This window comes from Equus quagga, chromosome 14 (genome assembly GCF_021613505.1).
Source record: "Equus quagga isolate Etosha38 chromosome 14, UCLA_HA_Equagga_1.0, whole genome shotgun sequence".
NCBI lineage: Eukaryota > Metazoa > Chordata > Mammalia > Perissodactyla > Equidae > Equus > Equus quagga.
The window spans coordinates 52,081,174-52,094,134 of NC_060280.1; the positions used below are offsets into that span (position 1 = coordinate 52,081,174).

Here is a 12,961-nt window from a genome sequence, read left to right on the forward strand (position 1 = left end):
CATGGTTAAAGACTATAAATATGGAGAGCACCAATCCACTAGCCTCTGAGATTCTCTCCAGTTGTCCCCAGGAAGCTGGGTGTCAGCTAGGCTTTCCAGAGGCTGGGATACTTCCTCTTTTCAAGTCGCCAGGATATTCAAGCATAATGGAATGCCAAGAGAGGGTTATAAAACTAGAGTATATTTCAAATGCTTACACTTAGCAAATTAAAACTTTTAACACACAATGGTTACAATGCGATATAATTGTGCTATTCACCAGATAATGACAGAATTTACTTAAAATATTAATTCATAATGCATTACAGATAGTGTGATTTGGTAATAGGACAAAGTTTAAAGTTCTACAATGAATGCCCTCTTGTAATCATGTCAGTATATCTCTGGGATGATAGTATAACCTCACTTGGACAAAATGTCAAAAGCTTTAATTGAAGCTTTTAACAAATGTGGGGCCCAGGCTCCCATAAGCCTTAGGTGTTGGAGTGGAAAAGACCGATGACTAGATTAATCCAGTTTAATAGACTCAGTTCACTGAAATACATGGGGCAATGGAATTGAGGGCATAGATGATTGAGAGGTTGAAATAATGAGTTATGATTTCTAAACTGAATTGAGAAAGAAGTAAAAACAGGAGGGAGTGATAAGTTGGTAGAAAAGAGGCATGAGTAACAAAACCAGAGAACCGGCTATTAAGAAACTAGTATAACACTGTTTGATTTCACAACTGGAGTATTTCTGGATGACAGCGAGTGGACACAGGAGCAGGTGGCTAATGTGGAGTGACATGAGGGTCCGCTGTAGTTGGGAGGGCAAGTCATTGTAAGACTAGTGTTTTGAGATAGTTATCTACATGAACACTGAAAATGATCCAGGGGAATGGTGGGTCTTTGTATGAAGAAGGTGACTCCCTAGCTCAAGGTGCCTTAAACTGATAATTGCTCTAAAAGTGGGGCGGGACAGGAAGAGAGGGGAAGGATTGCATACATGTTATCTTTATCCCATACTAACCTGTGACTGAAATTTTATAGAGGAGGCATAGTAAATTACAAAATCTTGGTTGATGCTACAGAGGTGCTTACAGAACATAAAATAACTCCAAACAGCCTTTCAATCCACTTATCAAAGTAATTTTGTTCTCAATTTAATGGCAGGTGAAACAATATTGAACAAAGCAACCTCTGCTGTACCCTAAGCCTTTTAATTAGTGTTCATAGTAGTAAATGCTCTAAAGTGACAGCTTCCATTACAATCCTAGGTGTTCAATCACTTTGGTTTTTGTTTTTTTTCAGTTGAAATTTTTAATGCATAGTTTCTGCCCAAAGGCTTTGTTTGTGTGGATTGATTATTGGATGTGACAGGAAGGGACTGCCAACAGGGTCCCCGAGGGGGGCTGCTGCAAAGCAGAGGCCACGTCACTACATGGGAAGTAATCTGTGAATGATAGCTGACATTTATGCAGAACTCACTACATGCCAAAAACTGGGCTAAATACTTTATGTGCATTGACTCATTTAATGCCTCAACCTATGAAGTAGGTATTATTACCCCTGACCCCAATATTAAAGAAATTAAAAAACAGGAAAGAAGCAACTTGTCCAATGTGTCACAACCTGTAAATGGTGGAATTGAGATCTGAACTCAAATTTCTATAACTCCAGAACCTACAAGTTTGTGGTTAAATGCACTTGACATTTGGGGATGTGGGTGGGGATAAATCCAAGCCGCTGTCATGGTAGTCATTGATCGGGATTCCTTTTTTTTCAGAGGAAATTGGGGTCCAAAGAAGTTGATTAGAGTCTTGCCTTAGAATCTTGAGGGTCTGAAGCCTCTTCTTCTGACCCCACCCTACTTCACCAACGGATGTAGATTCCTCCTCAGAATTCTCTTGGGCAAGTCCTGGCTGGAGGAAGAGATTATCTTTTTGCTCGGGGGATCTTTTCTTGCTTAATCCTATTTATACATCTATTTCACTAGCATTGCAGACAAAATCATTAAAACAAGAACCTAGATTTGCTTAGAACCGGCTAACGGATTTAAAATCAGAGTGACATACAACTCTGTGAATATACTAAAAACACTGAATTGCTTAAATGGACAAATTGTGTGGTATGTGAATTCTCTCTCTATAAAGCTTTTTTTTCTTTAAAAAAAATCTTAGAATGTATTAATTAAAAAACAAATTTTCATTGCTCTTGAGTGATTTCGAATGGACTCCTTGCATGTAAGACACTGCCACATACAGAACCAGGTGAGCTCCTCATCCATCCATTTCTTATTCAGTCAACATTCACGGAGTCCACCCTTGTGCCAGGCACAGGGCTAACAGAGGGCAGGCTCCCATCCCCTCGATGATGAAAGGCAGGTACACAGAGGAATGCTTGTAACCAAAGCGAAGCAGTGATTTTTTGCATTGAGGTTTTCACGACCATCTTGCAAACTGGAGCGCTAAAAAGTTTTCACTTTTAAAAAAGGCATTTTTTTGGGTAAATTACATTGTCACACATTTAGTCTCGAAGCTTCAAATTACAGTAATCGTTGATCCCTTCCAAGCAGGTTTTTGCATATTAAGGAGTGGAAAAAAAAAATCAAGTTAAATGTTAAAAAGTGGACCCTTATTAAAATCTGTGCTGGTTATGGGTATCTACTTTAACTTCAACCTATCCTTAGGCTTTAAGCCCGCACTGGCACTCCGGTTGGTCAAATCGAGCTAACGCGAGGGCGGTTGAAGTGGATTTACACGTCCCCTCCCGACTCCCTTCGGCCTCAACTGCTTCGCGTCTCAGAACGAGCTGGGATCCTGTCCGCCTTTCCCGCGGACCGGCGGGAGGCCTTCCTGCGGCCGCGTTCTCCGCAGAGACCGGGGTTCCGACCCAGACTGGACTCGACGTGGGTCGTCGGGCCGGCCGCCCCGCCGGCACGCTCCGGGCCCCGCTGGCGCAGGCCGGGACGGAGGGCGAGCGGGTCACGTGCGGCCGGGAGGGGCGGCGGAGGCCCGGAGTCCGCAGGAATGTAGGAACTTGCAGGGGAAAGTTTCCCTCGGCGGCCGGCCGCCGATCCGGTGCGGGCGGGCGCGCAGAGGAAGGAAGAGCCGCGAGGAGGCGGAGCCGGCGAGTGGCTCGGGCGGGCGCTTCTCTCAACTTTAGTTTGGGCGTCTGAAGCGAGTTTCTGTCGCAGTCGGGCGCAGCCGCCGCCGGGGAAAAGAAAGGGAGGAAGGAAGGAACAAGAAAAGGAAATAAAAGAGAAAGGGGGAGGGGAGAGGCAACGCGCTGTGCGGCAGCCGTCAAGGGACTGAAGGCAAAAAAGTTCTCCGGCGCCGCGGCTCCGGGTCTCTCGCAGCCCCTCCCGAGGCGCAGCCGCCAGACCAGCGGAGCCGGGGCGCGGGCGGGGGCGGAGGCGCCGGGCGGGGGATGCGGGGCCGCGGCGCAGCCCCCCAGCCCTGAGAGCGAGGAGAGCGCCGCTCCCGCCGCCTCGCCGCCCTCGCCGCTTCTCCTGTCTCGGCCCGACGAGCCGGGGCGCCCGGGCGGAGCCCTCAGCCCGCCTGGTCGGGGTGCGCGTCGGGGGAGGCAGGAGCCATGGATCCCGGGCAGCAGCCGCCGCCTCAGCCGGCCCCCCAGGGCCAAGGGCAGCCGCCCGCGCAGGCCCCCCAGGGGCAGGGCCCGCCGTCCGGTCCCGGGCAGCCGGCCCCCCCGGGGTCCCAGGCGGCGTCGCAGGCCCCCCCCCGCCGGGCACCAGATCGTGCACGTCCGGGGGGACTCGGAGACCGACCTGGAGGCGCTTTTCAACGCCGTCATGAACCCCAAGACAGCCAACGTGCCCCAGACCTTGCCCATGAGGCTCCGGAAGCTGCCGGACTCCTTCTTCAAGCCGCCCGAGCCCAAATCCCACTCCCGACAGGTAACCTCGCCGCCCCGGCCCCCTTCCCCGTCGGACGGGCCCCAGGCCCGGGGCGCTCGGGAGCGGCGGCTGCAGCCCGGGCCGGGGTGGGGGGCTCCGCGAGCCCGAGCCAGGTGGGGGCGGGGGCCCGCGCGGAGCCGTGGAGGGGCCGGAGGCGCCCGCTCGGCCGCGGGGCCCGCCTCCCCGCTCCTCCCGGAGTCCGGGGCCGAGATTTGTTTTTCCCCTCGGAGTTTCTCTCTGCGGTTGCAGCCCCGGGGGGTGTGCTTTTCCCCTTCTTCCTTTCTTTCTTTCTTCCTGGGGTTCCCGGGAGGTTGGCGGGAGTGGCGGGGGAGGTGGGGAGGAAGGAAGGGGGTGGGGAGAGCGGGCCCCGGCCGCGGTGGGCTTGCACAATGCGCGCGCCGCCGCGCTCCGCACCTTCGCTCCCGCCGCCGCCGGCCGGGGCAGGGGGAGGGGGAGGGGGAGGGAGGCCTCTGGCATTTGTGTGGGTGCGTTGCCAGCGGCGGCCGAGTTTGTGAAGTTGAGCCCTGGGCCCCTTTCCTTCGGGGGCTCTCGGTCCACTTCAGTCTCCTGGGGAGTCCAATAATTGTTCTCTTGTTTTGCAGTGTTGATTGGGGGTGGGGGTTGAACCAGTCCATTCCGTTTCTTGCTCCTTCTCCCCCTCCCCCTCCCGAAAGCATTTATTTTCCTCGCGGCCCCGGCGCTTTCTGAATACAGGATCCAGACTTTCCTGGAAGTTGTTTATGGAGTTAGCGCTTTCACCCCCGCGCTTCCCCTGTGCCTTGCAACTCGGGCAGGCTAGCTCTTATCAAACTTTCACGTGTTGGTTTCCCAATTGTAGACTATTATTTACAGTCTGCTGAAATGCCTTTAAATTAGCCACATCTGCACGTTGTGCAGGACCTGAGTCGCGCTTTACAATGCCTTGGTTTTAACACAAGCCTTTGATAATACAGTGCAGGTTGACTCATAGGCCGAGTCCTGCCTAGTTCAACTGTGATTAAAAGTTAATGTTTGGGAAGCGATGACTAATTCGAGGCTCGCCATTGCTTTTAATTCTTACTGAGGATACGAACATGGCTGTTCCACATACACTACGTTCGATTATTTTGTCAACTTGATCCAACATTGAAGTGAAACTATTATGAAAGTGTTAACATTCCCACAGTAGATTTGTTTAGTGTAGGTTTTTCTTTCTTTCCTTTTTTTTTTTTTTTAAAGAACTTGCTTCAGGCGAAACTTCAGCTTAGGAGCTTTGTCCAAAAGTTAATTGGTTTTCCAAATACTACAATGTAGTTAGTCCACTCGGGCTGTAAGTTGAGTGGAAAGCAGAGTTAGCACCCCCACTGCTATTCCCACTCCCCCTCCTGTTTGCAGGCCTGCTGTATGTTCTCCTGCCGCAGACTAAGGGGGTTTTGGAACTCAAGAAAACTCACTTAACCTGCTGACAAAAACCTGGGTTAAGGAGGAGAAAGGAAAAACAATTTAGCTGCTTGCCTAAACACTTCAATTTGTAAGAAGTAGACTTAGGTATGCTTTTTTCTCTTCCCCCTGGAAGTGGGTTTCTGGATTCATTATGGGTAAATGTGTGTTGGCATTGCACCCTGCAGACTGCAAGCTATGCTGCTAGTTACTTAATATGTTTTGAAAGTATAATACACATAGGAGATTGAATTCCCCATTTTGTGGCATCTATAAGCCAAAAGGAATTGCAACTGAAAAGTGTCCTGACTCTTCTAGTAAATAATTGCACAAGAATTTATATCCAGCAGTTTATGCATTTATACTATTAATAATTTATAGTTTGTTTTTAATAAGTTTCTTAACTAAATGTTGTGTGTGTGTAAGTTTGATTTTTATTTCTCCTAATGATTTCCTCATTCAAATCTACTGCGAGGTACGCAACTTGACTTTAAGGCGGATGTGCCCCTGCGCATTGCTTCCAGTCTCCCTTCCTTGCCTATGTGAATCTAGGAAATTCTAACTTTTTGACAATCCTAATTCTAATCAAGGAATTTAAATAACTATACTAGATTATGAATGTGGGTTGTAAATACTATTGTCCACAAACTAATGGGTATTTTCATTCATATATATGTGTATTTTCCATTTTTCTGTCATGAAAACTGTTTTACAAATGAGAAAACTGAGGCTCTCAGAGATTAAGGTCTTTGTTCAGTGTCACGCTAACCAGCTTGGACTAGAACCCAGATCTTGAGGGTCGGGAGTGCAGAATTTTTTCTGCTGTTACACAGTTGTAAATACGTAAGTGTGTAACTTCTTAAGTTATAATTGAGCTGTTGCCATCTTTATCATCTAGACACAAATATATGGTTGGGTTTTCATTTCATTCATTAGTTGGCTTTTAAGAACATTTGGATGGTTCTAAATCTTTTGCATTCATTAAAAGTTGTATAACTTGTGGTGATTGCTTTATTAATGGCATTTGTCCATAGTGAGGAGAAATGACAATTGTCATGTGTTTAAGGCGTGGTAGGAAAAAACATTACTCAAAACCTAGCTAAGAAAAAGAAAGCATAGTTGTTATATTTCTTAGGTTTTGTTTATACCTGGAACATTTTAGAACTTGGAAAAGCACCCATACCACCTTTTAGAAATTAGGTTTTAAAGTTCATCATTTATTATTTTAGGGATGTTTCATTCTTTCTGTACTGTTTGCCTCTACAATATGTAGAAGGCATGTCTAATGTGTAGTAGGTAGGAATTCACTTAGATGGACTGCTTATCAGTAAAATGACAAGTGTTTGTAAACGTACATATTAAAATTACATCAACCATTTAAAAGTATCCATCTGCAAACCTGTATTCCTCTGTGTCAAATATTAAATGTTGAAATTTGCCTTTGGTACTTAGATATTTGATTGCAATGAAATTCTATCTAGGAAATTTAAAGGGACTCACTTTAAAGACAGTTTTTAAGAAATGTTCATTTTACTATTCCTAATAGGCCAGTACTGATGCAGGCACTGCAGGAGCCCTGACTCCACAGCATGTTCGGGCTCATTCCTCTCCAGCTTCCCTGCAGCTGGGAGCCGTATCGCCTGGGACATTGACTCCCACTGGAGTAGTCTCTGGCCCAGCAGCTACACCCGCTGCTCAACACCTTCGACAGTCTTCTTTTGAGATACCAGATGACGTACCTCTGCCAGCAGGCTGGGAGATGGCGAAGACATCTTCTGGTCAGAGATACTTTTTAAAGTAAGTGAAAATAATGGTGGGAGATAGTTTTCTAGGAAAAACATATTTTGGAAAACACAGTAAAGTGGTGTCAATATAAAATGTCATTTTTATATTCTACTTAATGTATTTTTTATTTATATTTTTATATTTAATGTTTATGTCAAGCTCTGGTATAGCTTCAATTTTTTTTTTTTTTTCAGTTTGGTATGACCTAAATACCTTCTTTAGCTTGGGTAATATTTTGAAAGATTGATTCTTAACCTTTTCTTTTGTGGCAATTTGCATATTCTCATACTCTCTTTTGAGTTTGTGCCAAACCTTTTAATTAGCTTAGCTCAAAACTGAAAGAATACCATGAAAAATTTCAAATTGTGAGAATTATAAGGTTGGCATAGTCCTATTAAATATGTATGGCACTTCTTATATTCTTTTAAATAAGTATTTTATTGGTAAAACTACAAAATAAGTAGGACTTCTTTGGGAGTCTAATTTTACAGTATTTCAGGTTGTGAAATGACAAACCCTTTAGCTGCAGTTTGATGTGACTTATCAGTTTTTTCCCCAAAACGTGAAGAGAAATATGAATTTTCGGTTTTGATATACAGTTGCTCAGTGGCACACTTCTTCCAGACTAGCAGGTCTTCAGAACAGAATCCCTCTTTGGGAAAACAAAAACAAGGGCATTGAGTTGCTTACTTAGTACTGTTTAATCAGGTTGAGATGATAAAGTGAAAAATGGTCAAAGTTTTGATTGAGATCTGTCTTGACAATCTACTAAGGCAAATGTAACATTTATTTATTAGATCAGATAACACAATTAATGATACTGTTGTGTGAGTCTCAATAAATGTCTCAGAGTGGGTTGTTACTTTGTAATGTAAGGTACAGTTTTGTGACAGGCTTATTTAGGAGAAGGGCAGAGGAAAAAATTTTGATCTTGAAGAGCTTCTGCAGTTTTTTGGCCCCTTTCCTGCAACTTTTTTCTTCTTTTTTTAATTTGTTTTCTGGTGTCCTGGTATCCATTTCAAAGGGTCAGGTTTCAACCAGAACAATAAAGTGCCTGAGACTGGAAAGTACACACAAGTCTGGCAAACTCATCTGCATGAGCAAGATCATTTGTTCTCAAGCAGACATCCAAAGTAAATGATTGAAAGAGCTGCTAGCTGTGAGGGATGTCTTGAAGGGAAAAGGAGTGGAAACAAACCAGGTTGTTAGGAGGAAAAAGAAAGGCTTTACTCTTTTGAACCTCTCCCTGCTGGGTCACATGCTGACCTGGGGAGATTTTTAAACAACTTAATAGCCTGCTTGCCTCCTTTCTTTGGTTCATGCCGAAGCTAAAAGTTTAAGGTTAAATAGCAACATTTATGCTCTTAGTTTTTTGTATCTGTAATAATTGCTTATAGGTGACATTTGCCTACATTTTCGTTATTTTGAATGATCTTTTTGTTTTGAGATGAAATAAATATTCTATAATTTATTTTTGAAAGTTCCAATGGTTCCTCTGAGAAGAAGCGTTTCCGTTAAATATATTGATAAAGATGAATTAGTGAAGGGCATACACACACACACCCCCCCCCCCCCCAAACACCCCAATTGAGTCAGCCTGTAGGGAAGGTAAACCAGGCCAAAATGATATGAAAAGTATGCCATAGGAGTAATGGTTGCAGGAGTGGAGAGAAGCTTACCTGGAAAAGAAGAAACTGGGAAAGAAGAGAGAGAAACATGATTGTTCTTCAAGATTTCTGAGGGACTCTCATGTGGAAGTAAAATTAGGCTTGTTCTATGATAAGAAACATGAGGATTTTTGACTCGTTGGTATAATTTTCTCATATCAAACCTTTCAGAAATAGAATGGTTTTCCCTGAGAGATGAACTTCGGTCAGTAAAAGCAGGCAAAATCATGCATTAGTTGGTACCTGTCAGGAATAATTGTAGAGAGGGCCCCTAGGCATTGGATATGGAAGGTGGGTACTGTGGGCTAATAAAATTTCATTTTTTTCTAAAGAGTTTCTGTTTTATGAACAATATGCCATTTGAAGAAAAGTTAGAAAAGATTAGTTCACGTCTTTTTAGCTACTTCCACAATGTTATGGGCTGTATGAGTTGTCGTAACTTATTTTTGTGTATTGCACTGGTAAATGAGATTAATTTCTGTCCTTACTGAGTCAAAGATGATAAATGAAGCTTTTGGAGCCAACTTGGTATTGTCTAAGTTCATTTTTATCCTAGTTTTGATGTTTTAAAAAAGTCAGGCTCTCTTTACAACCAATGCTTAATGCATTTTCATCTTATGTCTAAAGAAGATACGTGTTGCCAGCTAGATGTAGAATGAAGATTTAAGCTATGTAGTTTCATACTTTATACTCATTTCAACAGTGAAACATTATATCTCACTATACATCTTCTTAAATGCTTGTTGGAACAAATTTTTAAGTTACAAACTATATAATTTATTGAGATTTATACTTGGCATGAAGAAATCTGACCATAAATGGTCCAGACATGCAAGGTGATGTAATTTGATTGAAAACTTAGAAATGTTGACTTTGGAAACAACTAATTGTTGCCTTGTGACATATGAATAATTTTTCACGTCAGTTTTTCCGTCTTCTCCTTTCAAGGCAGCATAATTACTGAAAGATTGTAGGCAGGTGATCATTGGTATTTTCAAAGCCCTCCCTCCCTGGGTTAGTAAGATGTTCTGGAGAAGACTTGTACCTTATGAAAGTATAGTACTAGCTACATTTATCAACGACACGTATTCAAGCTCTTTATGATTGTGAAGTGTGTAAAAAAAGTTTAGTCTGTATATTACATATTCTACTGAATTTACTGTTTAAAACTAATTTCTGCAACATTGTATATTGAGCTTTTATTTAAAAAGAATCCGTTCTTTTTATTACTCTGAGAATTATTGCCTTCTTCAGCTGTCTTATAGTTTTCCTACAGGAAATAGTTCTTCAAGTAGTTGGTCAACAACTTCCTATTTCTTTATAAGCTGCTGAATAACTTCCTGAATTAGTATTCTATAATGTCTCTGGTTGCAATAATATCTCTGGTTACAAGGAGTGTTTTTACTTCTCAGATTTATTTCATTGAATCTGATACGTTGTAACTGTTACCATGTACAAAGAACTTCTTGTATATTACTATACCATATAGGACCTTACAATTTGATTTAAGAAATCTGAGGCAATAATTTTTAAAAGTTTGTAGATTTGCATTGTTTTAATAGTGTTCTTCTAATTTTTAAAAGGTCATTTTGTTTCATTTCTGTTATCATTTTCTGAATAACTGGCCACAGTCTTTTTAGTCCTTGAAGTTTCAAGGTTTCTTGTGGCTGTGATTTGATTAAAAATTATACTTATTGAGCATCTTGATCTGTAGTTTAAAAAGGTATGTTTTCAGAGATTTTCAACATTGCACAGCCTATGATTTAGCCAATATGCCAACGTTAAACGCAGTTGCCTTGCAGATGTTATTGGTTGCTATAAGTGGTTTGATTCTTTTTTTTGCTACATGTTAGTTCAGAAATGAATGCTCCACTGCCCTAATTAAAGCTACCTCAGAAGTGTATCAATTAAAGGAGATGAATTAAACCATTTCTTCTTATAATTTCATCTACACTTCTCCCAAACACTTGCCCAGTAGAAGACCATACACACATGCAAATGTATATTGTTACCATAATGAAGATTAGAGGTTTTAAAAGGAAACAGTTTTATAAAGAGTAAGGCTATTGTGTTTTTTGGTTTCTTGCTATATCAGGTGTAACCAAAATGATTTCCCTTTAAAAAAGAAAAGCTTGTAATATTGCCATTAAATGTTGATTAAGGTGCAAACCAAAAAAGTTCAAATTGCAGTCACAAAGTATTTCCCTATCTGAGGAGAGGCCTGGTCTCTGCCCATTTGTCTTGCTGTTGAGGAAGGGTGGAGAGAGAAGATGAAAGTATCCCCCCAGCTCTCAGAAAAAACGCTTGCTTCTGCTCAGTGGGTGGGCATCCCGGGGAAGAATGGCCCGCAGTGCCGCAGTGATTTCAGCAGAAAAACTCTGGGGAACTGTTGAATGCAGTGGCAGAAGAAAAACAGTTGGAAGATAGTGGATGTGACAGATTAAACAACATAGAGATTAATTTATTTCCTGGGGGAAAAAAAATGAGTATTTTTAGTGTGAACTACGAAAGATATTTAGTTAACAAACAATGTTTAAATGCAGCAGACTCGGTTGGTTGCAACATGGTAGGCTAATTTTCTTTAAAAAATAACACTCAAAAAATATTCCTCCCCGAAAGACTCATGTTAACTATTAAGAAAAAAGCCTAGGTGATATTTGAATAGTTGAAACTTTAAAAAAAGTGTTTCTGAAACCCTGGGATCAGTCCTCATTAGTAATGTACAGAAATATGTGTTACTTTATAGTTAGAAAAATAATGTAAATTAGCATCCTAACTAACACTAGCATGTAACACTAGCGTGACTCTGAATTGCTGTTTACCTTAAGGCTTTCGAAGAGAGGTGAACTCTAAACCTTTTAGTTGTGAAAATGTATAGTGAAGTTGAGGCTTAGGGCAAATCAAAGTGAAGTCGTTTTAAAAAGCAGTTGTTAAGATTTAGGATTATTCAAGCTTTATTTGCTACCTTTAGTTATAGCATAATTTAGCCATTAATTATGGCTTGAAAGTTTAATAATAGTTGAGTAGCATTGCATAAAAGAGAGGTCTTAAAGAGCTGTATGGTTCCATAACTATGGTTACTAAGTGATGCAGTTCTTAAAAAAAGGCTTCTGATTCTAGGATTAATCACAACTTCAAACCATGAAAGAGACATTGCTGTTTTTATGAAGAAGAATTGCTTCATGGTTCTGGTTGCTCAAGTACGGTAGCACCAAGTTTCCTGGGAGCAAGTACTGCCGCCCTGGAAGCACTTCTATTTGCGGAGGGCTTGACCCCTTCTAAAACCAAACAAAGAAGTTTGGTATAAATCACAACGGTCCTTTTATCCCTCCTTTTAATATTTTAGACAAGAAAAAGTGGTCAGTAGTTTAACCCTTTTTGGCTCCTAGCGTGAGAAGAATCGTAATCTTTAACACATCGGTTGGTCTTGTTTCTCTGAATAGTGTTGCAGATTAGCAAAATAATCCGAATAGGAACATCTTTTAAAGTACTACTGTTTTCTTGCACCACATATTTTCAGTGCTTTATTTGTGGTTAGTGCTATAACTTATCTTCACTTTAGTGCGCTTCCTTATCTCTTCACAGGATAGTGTTAGTCACTAAACTTATCAAATTCTTTGGCTGGGTCCTGATTTGGGGGTACTGAATGGTACATTTGGTTAAAAGCTCCTTTCTTCCTCTTGCAAATACTTCACCTAAAGTAAGGAGGTTTTCTGTTTGTTTTTAAAGTAAGATCCTTATGTGACCAATAGGTATGTTTAAAGAGATGTGCTTTTTGATACATGCATGAAAACTTTAACTATAGACTATTTGATTTGGGGTTTAGAGTAAAGATGGCTTTATTCAGAGTGCTACTATGTGCTTTCACAAAATTGAATGTGGACTAGAAAGCTGTTTGAAATTGAACTTCTCTCATACCCTGAAGTGACTATAATATGGAGCAGGCTTTGGGCAAGGAATTAAACCCTACTACCTAGGAGGTTGGGGGTCAGATAAGGATTTTTTTTCCTGTACAAGTATGAATGTGGAGTTCTTTTGTTAATATTTGTAAGATTGTCCTCCCTCCCTCATATTCCTCCCACATGTATCTGATTTCATGGATTTTTAATAAGGTGTTTGTTTTTTATTGTACAAGTGACACATGTTCATTAGAGAGAATTGAAAAATTCAGAAAAGGAGAAAGGGGAAGAAGC

The 12,961-nt window shown here is 41.8% G+C and overlaps 1 protein-coding gene across 1 annotated transcript in view; it reads left to right on the plus strand.

Annotated features, from left to right (window-relative positions):
- Nucleotides 1-3,431: 3,431 nt before the first annotated feature.
- Nucleotides 3,432-12,961, plus strand: part of YAP1 (Yes1 associated transcriptional regulator) — a 111,566-nt gene continuing 102,036 nt past the window's right edge. The window contains 3 exon segments of the mRNA XM_046685157.1: nucleotides 3,432-3,716; nucleotides 3,718-3,897; nucleotides 6,863-7,113. Coding sequence (XP_046541113.1) covers nucleotides 3,576-3,716; nucleotides 3,718-3,897; nucleotides 6,863-7,113 — 572 coding nt within the window. The 5' untranslated portion in view covers nucleotides 3,432-3,575.